Genomic DNA, 13,047 nt, shown 5'->3' with positions numbered 1-13,047 from the left:
CTTAAATTTAAAGAATCAACAGGAAGATGATTTTTAAGCCAAAGTTATTACAAAAATTATTTTAAAAAATATTTTTTTTAACAAAAAAGATATTTTGGAGACAAATTTCTAATATAATGTCAAAGTCTTTTAACAAAATTTTAAGATATTTCAGTATTTTTATAAATTTTTTTAAGATTTGAAGCCATTTTCGCCCCTAAAATTAAAAAAAAAATATTTTTTTTTTTCAAAAAATTAAAAAAATATTTAAATTTGATATTTTTGAAGTCAAAGGTAAGATTTTGCCATTCCTACATTTTTTTTTACAAAGAAATTTTATTATGAGGATTTCTTATTTATTTTAATTTAATTAATTAAATTATTTATTTTTTTAATTATTATTTTTTAAAAAATAAAGAAAAATAAATAAATTAATTAATTAAATAAAAATATTTTTTTAAAAACATTTTAAATTTTTTTAATTAATTTTTAATTTTTTTAATAATTATTTTTTTTTTATTTAAAAAAAATAATAAATAAATTAATCAATAAAAAAAAATAATTTTCTGAAATTTCAAAAAATTTACCTCCAAACTTGAAATTTGGACTCTATAAGAAATTTTAGGAAATTTTCTCACAGAAAATTTGCATAAGACACCTTTTGAAGCCAAAATTTCTGAAAATGTCCCATCAAAAATTCAAATCTCACGCATTTCTGCTACCTGTTCCGTCACAAAATCACGACCCCATGATAATTTCCCTCATCTGTCGCAATTTCAAAGAACTTTACTTCCCTCGTTTTTACTCTCGGTCTTTGCTCAACAAGTCTCCAACAAGTTCCCATTTAACGAAACTTTTGCACCTTTAACAAAACAAAACATTTTTTTGCAAAAAAAAAAATAAATTCTTTTTTCCAACTGTCTTTTGAACTCATGCAAGAACTCCCGAGGTGTCTTCGTCAATTTATCACACTCGGAATCTCTCTTTTATTTATCCATTTGTTGATCAGAACCATCTGCATTTCTATTCTTCTTCGTCTTCGTACCTAGACTTTGCTATACGGCAAAAAAAATGTAACTTTTTCTTTCAATCCATCGTTAATCGTGTTTTATTTACTACTCACAATTGTTCTTCTTGTGTGATTACAAGTCCATTGTGTCTGGAACAGTTTTTAAGGACACGAACAGTTACGCGACGTTTTGCACACACACACACACTAACGAAATATTTACAAGAAATTTTATGTGGCATGTCAAAAAAAAAAGTATAAAATAATAATTCGGTACTATTTTAATGTAAATAAATACATAAGACAGATATAACGTTATAATAATAATAAAATATGCTCATAGAGCCACGTACAGCTCGTACAGACCGAAAATGTGCAGTTTCAGGAGCAGATGTTAATTTTTTTTTGTTGGTTTCAAAATAAATTATATCGTTCGTTTTTACGTGTGTTACGTGTATAATCAACGCAACAACAACAAAAACGGTACATAAAGCACGTATGTCGCCACAGAGCAATGGGAATATAGAGACAGGTCGGGTACGTGTAACAAAACATTCAATCATGATAAATTTAATGTTCAGTGTGTGTGTGTGTGTTTTTGATATAAAAGTTCTGTGTTTGTTATGTACAAAGAGAATTTTTCGTAAAATCGATCGATAGTGCATAAGTAGTGAACTAAATGGAAACAGACATGAAATTATGCTGCGACTATGAGCAGTAACAGGATCAAATTATTCTCTCGGTTCGTAAGGGATTTGAAAATTTTTCGTAATTCTTTTGAGAGCTAAATGTTGCGAATTGAGTGTTGCAAAGGCAATCTCAAGAGTCTTAGAAGTACTAAAATTAGGAATATAATGAAAGGTTTTTGTTTGAAATAATTAAATTTTCTGTTTTGGATTTTTTTGAAGGGAATTTTAGCACTTGTTTGAAGTCCCCTTGGTTAATTGCAATTTATTGATTTTTGATGCAATAATTGTACATTACGTTTTTGACTTGAAGCTGAGATCAACATTGAAATCTCAAAAAATAATTTTGTAACGAATTGAATGTCAAATACAGGCAAAAATTTTGCTATGAATCTTTCGATATGAATTTTTGATTTTGATCTATTTACCCTTATTTTGATAGTTTTTAAAGATTTCATTTAACATGCGGGTTATTTGCTTTTAATACAAGTTAAGAGACATAAAAATCAGACATAAAATCTCAAAATTTTGATTTTTTGTCAATTTTCGTCTTTTGAATTCACATCACCCGATATCAGCATTTCATCGAAAAATAAATGGCATGAGATTTTTTGATAGTTTTGTGTTAGTTAAGCCTAATGTAATCCAAAAAAACTAAATTTATGGTATTTTTATTAAAGGTATGTCAAAGAGATACTTGAATATACCCAAATTAATTCAATTCAAGTATCCTTTGCCAATTCTTAAATATTGCAACTCTCAAATAAGAATGGAAGGAATTTATCTTCCAAATCAGGATCTTCAGAGGCAAGTTTTTCCGAATATATAAGTTTGATAAACTGAAGTCATCTATAGATATAAAGCAAATGTCTTCATCTTTCATTTCATCTAAAACTGAAGAGGCTCGTTTTGTTAGGTCATCAGCTGTTTGGTTCTTTCTCAAATAAGGTTTCCAAGGTATAAATTTTTGTTTGTTTAAGATCGCTTTCATTCAACATTGTTGCGAAGTAAAGGTGTTCGTTCAGGTAGAGATGCGAAAGTTCATTTCCATAATTTTGATTCAAAGTCCTTAACAACATTTTTATGTTCAATATCATTCCAGATGGATTTTGTTCTTGCTGATGTTGATGTTTTTTTTAATAGTTATTTTTTTATTAAACGTTCATTGATTTGGTTCACATACTTATCGGGATAGTTTTAGCTTTGGATTTCAGCAATGGCATCATTGTGTCAGCCGTGCCACTTCAGTATATGATTCTCAAGAAGTTAGATGTTAGATACATCTTGCGTTGATTTGAGTTTCAACGTTCACCTTCAATGCAATTTTTACATAATTCAAAGTGTTTCTTTTAAATTCTTGAATACTATCACAGTCTGTTTTATATTGCTTTGACATTTCATTAAAAATTCTCAAACCTCTGTAACACACTGATTGTTGCTCATTTTATGAAATTTCTTGTCTTGGTCTTAAATGTGCATTGTTTCTTAAATTATATGGCTCTATGTCGATTTTCATTCAATTGGCTCTCCTTTAGTTGTAATTGTCTTCCAAAAGTATGCTCCTATATATGCTTTATTACACATCACTTGCATCTCCTTGTAATCGATATTTGATGTAAAAATTTAAAACTTACCCAATTATCAGTTCCAAACATCTCATTTTTAAAGTTTATGCCTTAAAATTGAACTCAAAAGACGATTTTTCTGAAAATTTGTTGAAAAAACTCAAAACCTTAACTTACCTGTTAAAAAGTTCAACTTTTCCATAAAATCGAGAACATTATTAACTTCTAGAATGTTCTACATTACCTTTTTTCCTGTATTTAAGTTCTCAGTCATCATCACCGAACCATATCAAAAACTCCTTCTCCTCTAATTAACATGCCATAAACCCTCATTCGAGTACTCGTTTGCAACTTTTTGATGTTATTATTACAAATTTCATTATTATTTATGCCTTGTTTCACATACTTTATGGTTTAATTTTTTGTGTTACTAACATTCATTATATAAAATAAAATAGTAGTAGCATTTAACCGCACACATGAACTGACATGTTCAATACATTCACATTAGGCAACAATATTTCTCTGGTATAATTATTTTTTTGAAAAATTGTTTAAATGTGGAAACAATTACAAGGACACCAAAGAACTCAAGTGAGAAGTAAGACGAGACATATTTTTTTTTTTAAATAGCATTGAGACATCATTCATCCTTCTTCGTTCGTTAACGGCATGTGCTTAATTACGGTTAAATATCTCCTTTCCAATCCGTCAGAAGTGGTTTTATGTCATTCTTGATAAATTTTTCGAGGAAATTCGATCTAAAACTTACAAAAATTTCGATTTTTATGAAAAAGTCCTGAAACTCACGAGAGAAAATCGTTTATTTTAATTGTTGATGTCGTTGGAAAGTGTACAGACACAACAACTGGGAAACCAAAATGTGTCTGTGTAAAGCCGTTGACCCGTTGTCTCAAGTGCCACTAAGCGTTTCTGTACGAATTTCTGTTCGCATCGTGAGCTGTATCCATTTGGCAGTTGACACAAATTCGAACATATGGACGATCTACAAAAAAAAATATAAAAATAAATATTTTTTTTTTGTTCAGGATTTACACAAATAAAAGAACAGATTTTTTTATTTAAAGCACTTTTAAGATTTTTTAGAGTGACTCAAAAAAAAAATTTAAAGAATTTTTTGACAAATTTTTAGATTTTTTTTATGAGTCACCCTCGCCCGGCATTCACAAGAGCATTAATGAACTTTAAAAATCAAAAAAAGCATTAAAAACGAAGAAGAATGAAGAGAGATGAAATTGAATGGATCGAATACAGAAACAGGACACGTGCCTTTTATTCGTTTTACACACATCATCTGTCCATTTTTTTCTCAGTTTCTCTTTCATCCCACACACAATGTACAGAACGTACGTAAAAAAGTGCAGTTCTTTGTTCAAAATCTAAAAAAAAACGAAAATTGAAATCACTTACGCGCACACTTCTGTCTTAACCAATTGCGTTGCCTGCTGTCCTTGATTAATCACATATTTCCAGTCGCCTTGTGTGCTCAGTGCTGCTTGCGGATTAACGAATTGAGTGCGAACCTGACACAATTGTTCTCGGCCAAAGGCAAGTTGACGTTTTGATCGACTTTTGGTGAAGTTGGAACTGAAAAATTTTGAGGGATTTGAGATATTTGAGAAATTTTATGAAAAGTTGAATGACTTACTGATAAAAATCATCGTTTGTGATGTTTTTTGGACTCCTGTGGTGTCGAATGCTGCGATAATATCGATTATGGTTGATGTTGTTCGAGTTTTGATTGTAATAGCGACTGAAAAAAAAATATTGATTTGATGGATTAATTGAAGAAAGATCAAAAATATTTCGTTTAAATTTTTTTTTAAAAAATATTTTAATATTAATTTTTAAACGAAATTTGGTTTGGCTGAAAAAGATTTTTCTTCTAATAAAAAATAAGAAATTTAATTTTTTTTTTAAAAAATAAGAAAAAATATTTAATTTTTATGAAACAAATTTAAATAAATTAAATTAAAATAAATTTAATAATTAATTAAAATTATTTTTGAATTTAAAATAAAAAATAATTAAATTTAATAAAAAATAGATAATAATATTTTTTTAAAATTAAATTATAATTTAATTTTAATTAAACTTATTTAATTTTTTATTATTTATTTAAAATAAGTTTTCTTATATAAAAATTTAGAAATTTAGGATTTTTTGCTTTTAAAATAATTTTAAAGAGAAAAATATTCAATTTTGATACAAAAAATTAAAAAATTAATTTAATTATTAATTTAATTAATTGGTAATAAATTAAATTAAATTTTAAAAATTAATTAAATTTAAGTAAAATTAAATTAATTTTTATTAAAATTTTATTAAAATTTTTGATCATCATTCAACTACTTTCAAAGTTCAAAAAATAAAAAAATATTTTTTTTATTTTTTTTTATTTTTTTTTTAAATAAAAAATTTAGTTTTTTTTAATTTTTTCAAAAAAAGCAAAAATTTTATAAAAATTATAAAGCTTAATAAATTAAAAATATTATTAAAATTTAAAAATAAATGAAATTAAAATTAGAGATATTTTTTTTATAATTAATAATTTTTTTATATTTTAATTAATTATTTAATTTTTTTGTTTATAAATTTTATTAATTAATAAAGTTTATTAATTTTCAAAAATTTTAATTAAAAATGAGAAAAATTAATTTTCAAATTTTTAACGGAAATTTTTTGAATTGACATTTGTTAATTTTATGTCAAAATTAATAAAAATGTTAACAAAAAAATTAATTTTAGATCAATATTAAAAATTTGTATAAAAAATTACGAAAAAATTCTTACCCTTGACTCTGCGTTGGTCCAAAAATAAAATTCAAATTCCTCCCGTGATTATAACTTCCCGCATCTCCATAATGCGTTCTCGGTCCATACGTATATCCTTCAGGTCTTTTTGTCGTCGTCGGAGGAGGAACATAATTATACATTGGCGGTCCATAACTATGATGCTCTGGCTTATGCACATTCGTATAAGAATAAAACTCGTCAAAAGTCTCATCAACTATCATGCCTTGAAAATCCACAGTTTGCAAAAGACTCTTGATCACTTGAACGGGATAATCTTTGATCTTTTCGCAATAAGTACTTCCGGGACTGGCACAAGAGGGCGTGCTACCTGGCATGGCGGGAAGAAATTTGCATGGCGGTTGCCCGTACAGCCCGCAAGGGGGCGATGCAGTAACAAAAAGTACGAGATTCAAAACGAAATAACACCAAATCATAATCTTGCACCTTGAACGAGGAAATTTCATTAGTTTTATCGACAATTAAATGTTGAGCTATAAATTATCGAAGATGCGAGTGAAGAAGTGAGTTTGGTTTAATAAAATTACACGCGCGCCGGGTGAATCATCATAATTCAAGAGAGCAACTGATCATGAACTTAGCGGCGAAAGTATTACATAAAGAAGCATGCAAAAATCCCATAAAATTTTCTGTGTAAGAAATTATCGTATAGTTTAGTAATTTCATTCAGAGACGTACATTGCAGCATTTAGGTAAGTAAAAACTATTAAAACTCCGCCTCTGGCTCTCATTTTAATGCAAATCAACATAAAAATGATACAAAACAAACAAACAATGTTCACTTTTGTTCTCCATCCAATTTATGCGGAAAATTGATAAATCAATGTCACGAACGTGCTGAACATTTAAAACTTGCACAACATAATTACATCCATTAATTCCCATCTATTCAGCCGAAATTGACCTCTTTGATGAGTCAAATAGCAAAATAATAACATGAAATTAATCAGAAACCCGATAATTGATTGAAACTCGAGAATATTCAATGAAAACGGAAGACTTGTGAAGCTAAGCTTATGCAGCTAAGTAACAATTATATTTGGAACTAACAAAATATTTAATAAAAAAAAAACTATGAAATTACTTTCACTCTTGAATAAACAGCGATTCGCGCATTTGGGGACTTATGTTGAACATTTTTGTGAATGAATAAATAAATAATACGAAAAAATTGTGATCACGTTTAATTGTGATGACACTCGGTTACAACAATATTGTCGCGTTTGAATTTATGATTTATGTTAAAATTAGATTACTTAGCTTGAACAGAAGAAATAAGATTTAAAAAAACAAGTTTCGAAAAAGACTCAAAGACAGCCAAAGAAAGTCATGAAAACAAGATTGTTTCGATTATTATGAAATTTTATTTTAAGTACATGACAATAAATGTTCATGTTCAAGTAATGGCTTAACAAAGTATTATGGAAGTCAGGTCAGGAATTGTGAATGAAACAAAAATATTTTTAAAAAATATTATTCAATAATTGTTTCCGAGAATTTGAGCTCGTTTGTCATTGTTCGTTTTTGGTAAGTATAAGTAGCATAATTTCGCCCACGTTTATTTTTTTGGAAAGTTTGAACTAATTTTTTTATTATTTTTGAGTTTTTTTCAGCATAGAATAGTTTAGCAAAAACTGATATGAGAAAAAGTTGAAAGATAACTGAACAACCTTTGAGATCTGAAAGACATAACACATCACCCGATATCAGCATTTCATCGAAAAAAATATGGCATGAGATTTTTTGATGGTTTTGAGTTAGTTAGGCTTAGAGTACTTGAAAAAACTTGAATTCAAAATTCTGGAACGAGCTTCAGTATTTTTAGCCAATTTTAGTGAGATTGGGTTTGTCAAAAAGGTACTTCAAAACCCTCAAATCTACAAACAAATGTCTAAAATCTCAAAAGCTCGTTCCAGAATTTTGAATTTAGGTTTTTTCAATTACTTTAGGCTTAACTAACTCAAAACCATCAAAAAATCTCATGCCATATTTTTTTCGATGAAACGAAGAAATCGGGTGATGTGATATGTTTCGTTTCAGATGTCGCTAATTTGTGTCAACTGCCTTGTTTTTGTCCACACGAACCGCCTAATATGAAGGAAGACTTTAATATTGAGCTGTGATTAGAAGGATGTTTAATTAAAGAAAGTAAGTATAAGTAAAGTTCTTGAATGAATACTAACTTTTATCTATCTTACTTAACTTTAGGCTAAGGTAAGTAAAGTAGCCCCTTTCATATCACATGTTGGAGACGTTCAGCCGTACCTTTTGAGAAGAAACAACCAACTAAGATTGAACCAAAAGGGATAATTAAAACGAATTATCAAAAAGTGATATTAGTGAAGTAACATTGGATCAAAGAGCAAAAATTATGTTTTTAAAAACATTACCTAGGAAAAAGTGGATAAAATGAAATATCTTGGAGTTTTGATAGATGAGAAAATTTGTTTTTTAAACTACTCGCTGACTTAATACTGAAAAAGGTATCCATAAAGAGGACAACTTTTAACTCGAATGAAGAGAATGCTTGATAAAGAAACGAAATTACTATTGTACAAATCTCAAATGGCTCAACGTCGAATAACATTCGATATAATGCTGATGAATGACAAAAATCTGAAGACAATTTAAAAAAGCTTCAGCATCATGGCTTTAAATCTACATGAAAAGGTTGAGATTAGTTGAAGACAGTTTACAAAAAATAACGAAGAGCTCTGAAGCTTATTTAGAAAGTTAATACAATTTGATCACAATAGGTCTTCGAACCGCGATGATGCATCCTTAAACCTAACCTAATACAATTTATGCTCTTCAGAACAATATATTTCAATCAGAAGCTCATATTGGTATGTTTAAAGAGCTTCTTGTAAGAAGAAAGTTTTCATACAATTATTTCATAGAAAATTTGCATAAATTGGTTTAAATTTAAACCAAAATCATGAGATGCATCTATTAAAAATATTATCTCATAAAAAAATTTTATGAACACTTGCTTCAAAGATCAACTTAAAATACTTTGAAAGCCCATTGAAAACTAAATTAACTTTTATGCAAATTTAGTTCATTCACTCAAACAAATGTGAATGAAAAAAAAACTTTAAACCACTGACGAGACAATTAATTTTTGTGACTCACTTTAATGTTCATTGAAACATGAAATAAATCAAGTCACTCTTTTAGTTCCTACAATTCAATTCATTATGCTCCTATGAGTCTTTTGATTCCAAGAACTCGTGAATGGCTTAAATTTGCCTCATTCAACAACTTATTGCAAAAACTTACCAAACCTCATTTCAATAACTTTTTTAATTAAAAACCGATCAATAAACTATGGATTTTTCATTCATCGATGAAATTTATCTCGATATTTATCGCCAATTGCTTGTTGCTAACATCATCACAAAACTTGTACAAATAACTTCAATTTGCTTACCCGGTCACCGTTTTAATTAACATGGAAATGTCTCAGTTACTTATTTCTTGTCACGTATCCCACACATATCTTGAACGATCAATTAAATCCGCATAAAATGGAGATAATAAAACAAAAAATTGAGAACAAAGCAAAAGAAAGAGCTCAATAAGCGACGAACTTTTGAAGGTCCTTCTCGGTAGCAACATTCTATCATGACCATTGAAGCATGTCTCTAGAATTTTTATGACGGAATTAATTTAAATAGTTCCGGAAAGAATTGCAAGAATTTTTGAGAGACAAAGTCATTCGTATGTCAAATTTTATGGAAATTTTTCGTCGTAACGAGCATAATACGTAATCAAACTGACAACTCTGACAATCTTTCAAAATTTATAAAAAAATAAAGAAAAAATGACAGACACCGTAATTAACTCCAAATTAAACCTTCCGCGCACTTCTTTTCGTCTTTTTCACATAAATGTGCAAATATTTTTGTATTTATTTACTTTTCAATAATTTGCATCATTATTTGTGCAGTATTATTAACACCGCATATGCACTTTTCTATCTTTCACTTTCGTTTGATTAAAAGCCTCGTTGCATTCAGGTTTTCTACTTATCACATACGATATCGTAACATCATCAATTTTTGTGAACAAGTACCTGTTTTTACGCAATTTTTCTCTTCAATTCTTACTTTTTTTCCTTTTAAATATTTTTAATTTTATTCAAAACTTCATTTCTTATGTTTTTTTTATTCAAATGGAGACGCCGCGTATTTTTTAATTAATTATTAATTTATTTAAAAATTTTTAATTTGAATTTCTTCGTGACTTCTTAACCGCACGACAATCTTCAAGTAACTGATATTGTCTAACGCGACGCGAGTTAAAGAGCCTCAGTACGAAGAAATAATAACAAAAAAAAGTATCAAGTACACTCAATATTTTTGCTACTTTTTGTTATTGTTTGTTTTGAAGTACGAAACGCATGTGGCGAAATGGAATTACTTACGATATCAACTATGCGCGCACAGGAAATACGTTGCTAGACAAGTTGATAGTGTGTCGCGTTCCCCACTTTTTGTTATGTTGCTTACCATGGATTGTTCGCGAACGGTGTTGGAGGAGAAATAAATCGAAGTTTATGTGAGTGAAAAATATTTATTTTAATAAGAATTGATTTTTTTAGGGATTTTAGTTTTCGAAGTACATGAAGTCCTGAAAAAAATTTAAAAAAAAAATAATTAATTTTAATTAAATAATAATAATTAATAAAAAATAATTAATTTAAAAAATTTTGAAAAATAAATTTTCAGATGATTTAAATTAATTATTAAATTTTAATTCAGTTCAAAAAAAATAAAAAATTAAATAAAAAAAATTTATTAAATTAATATTTATTAAAACTATTTAATTATTTTTTTTTAGTTTCGACTATTTTTCGTTTAAAAATATTTTTAAAAAAAATTTAGAAATATTTTAAATAAAAAAATTAATCAATTTTTAAAATTAAAAGTTTTTATTAATTTTTAAAAAAATTCTCAGAATTTTTTAATTTAATTTAATAAATAAAATTTATAATTGAATAAAAATTAAAAAAAATATTTAAATTTTAAAATTTCAAAATATTTTTTAAAATTTTTAAATTATAAATTAATAAAAAAAAATAAAATTGAATTAAATTAATAAATTATTATTAAATTCAATTAATTTATTATTAAAAATATTTTTTTTATAAATTATTTTTTAAATTAATTATTTAATTTTTTTAAATTTAAATAATTTTTAAAAAATTAATTTTTTCCTGAGATTTAAACTTTTATATAGATAAAAAGTCACGTGGTTTATTTTTTTTTAATTTTTTATTTTTTTTTTAAAAAATTTTTAAAATATTTAATTTATTTGTTATTAAAATTTTTTTTATTAATTATTTAATTTTTTTTTTAATTTTTTTTTAATTTTATTTTTTTTTTTTTTTAATAAAAATTATAAAATCCGTCAAATTATTTTTTTTAAAGAAAAAAAAATCAAAAAATAACTTACGATCAAAAACAGAGCTCCAATCAACACAGCCTTCATCTTCCCATCCAAATCCATCGGAAAATTAATTCCAAAATTATCCGCATCCGTAAACATTTCTCTCGCAAATCCCGACCATTTTTTCGAAATCTTCCCAATTTCATAACCTTCACGTGTCATAATCGAAAAATCCACGTCGCCGCCGCAACTTGCCTGAATACAAGGTCCCGTAATTTTCAAAACTGTCTCTCCAACCTCATTTTTCACGCTGAAATTCGGATAAAACCAGCTAAAATTCTGCCTGACACTCCCAATGGCAACTCCTTGTGAAAAAATCTCAATTTCGTGTTTGCACTCGTTGAAGCAGAACAAACCGCATCGAAAAGGGCGCGAAATGTGAATGACTTCTTGATGATGCTGCACATCGATAATCGACATTTCGAAGGGACGTCCTTTGCCGTAACACATTCGCATGCACCAATCACTGTCTTCGGCAGCGAAAAAAAGTTGCTGACCCGACGGATGAAAAATCGCGTATTTATTTTGTGTTTCGTAGCCAGAAATTGCTTCGAGCTTGTCGGCTTTTTGATGGACAATGAGATGATCGATCGACGTGAGGGCATCGAGAGGCGTTGGATGGATTGTGACGAGTTTTGTTGGTTCAACGATGATATGGGGCTCAGTTTCGATCTGAAAAAGAAGAAAAATTGAAAAAAAATTAAGAAAAAATTGAAAAAAAATACTCACAACTGCCAAATCCGGGTAATAATGAACGGGATGAATTTCCGTTTCAACCATCATTTTGTCAGGATTTTCAATATTTTGCGTCTGAATAAGTTAAAAGCTGAGAAACTACTAAACTGACATTGAATTTTCAGTAATATGTGTTGAAATTAAGTTCAAAGTCACCATCAAAACATCTTCTAAGCGCCTTTTTAAGGTAATTAATTTTAAAATTTTTGTTAAAAATTTAATTTTTTTGATAATTTTTTATAATTTTAGTATCAAAACTCATAAAAATTTTGATTTTTCAACAAAAACTCGCTTTAAATCGAAAAATCGAAGCGAAATTGAACTAAAAAATCGATTTTTGCATTAAAAATGCATTAGAATGTTCAACAATTACTCCCACAATTTATGCATTTTGTTCCGATTGTTAGAAAATGTACTTCAATGCATGTCAAACTGTTTCCGTGAAACCATAACTGCTGTTTAGTGCAAACTAATCTCTATGATTTTATATGTTCGGGAACGTATTTAGAGTTTTGCACAAAGTAAACAAATAAACGATAAATGCATAATTCACAGACATCGCCGGCCTGTTAACCTTCAATTGAATCGCGTTGTATTTACGATCTCATTTAACTGTAGCAAGGGCGAAATTGTAACTTGTTGAACGATTTATTCTAAAAATAGTAAGAGAAAATATTAATATAGATTTTATGAGTTCATATAAATTATTATTTAATTTTTTGTCACGTGACTTTTGAAAATTGGCGGGAAATTTTTTTTTAAGTTTTGATAATATAAGACATTC

The 13,047-nt window shown here is 27.5% G+C and overlaps 1 protein-coding gene across 1 annotated transcript; it reads right to left on the bottom strand.

Moving 5' to 3' along the window:
* Positions 1-4,067: 4,067 nt before the first annotated feature.
* Positions 4,068-12,311, bottom strand: LOC134829042 (protein spaetzle 5-like). The gene is made up of 7 exons (XM_063842034.1): positions 12,258-12,311; positions 11,535-12,200; positions 10,702-10,709; positions 6,054-6,500; positions 4,909-5,013; positions 4,671-4,847; positions 4,068-4,245 (listed from the first exon to the last, which is right to left on the bottom strand). Exons 1-7 carry the CDS (start codon positions 12,309-12,311, stop codon positions 4,068-4,070), a joined length of 1,635 nt encoding a protein of 544 aa, XP_063698104.1.
* Positions 12,312-13,047: the final 736 nt, after the last annotated feature.

The sequence above is a fragment of the Culicoides brevitarsis genome, chromosome 2, assembly GCF_036172545.1.
Source record: "Culicoides brevitarsis isolate CSIRO-B50_1 chromosome 2, AGI_CSIRO_Cbre_v1, whole genome shotgun sequence".
In the NCBI taxonomy this organism is placed as follows: domain Eukaryota; kingdom Metazoa; phylum Arthropoda; class Insecta; order Diptera; family Ceratopogonidae; genus Culicoides; species Culicoides brevitarsis.
This window is presented reverse-complemented; position numbering and strand designations above follow the sequence as displayed.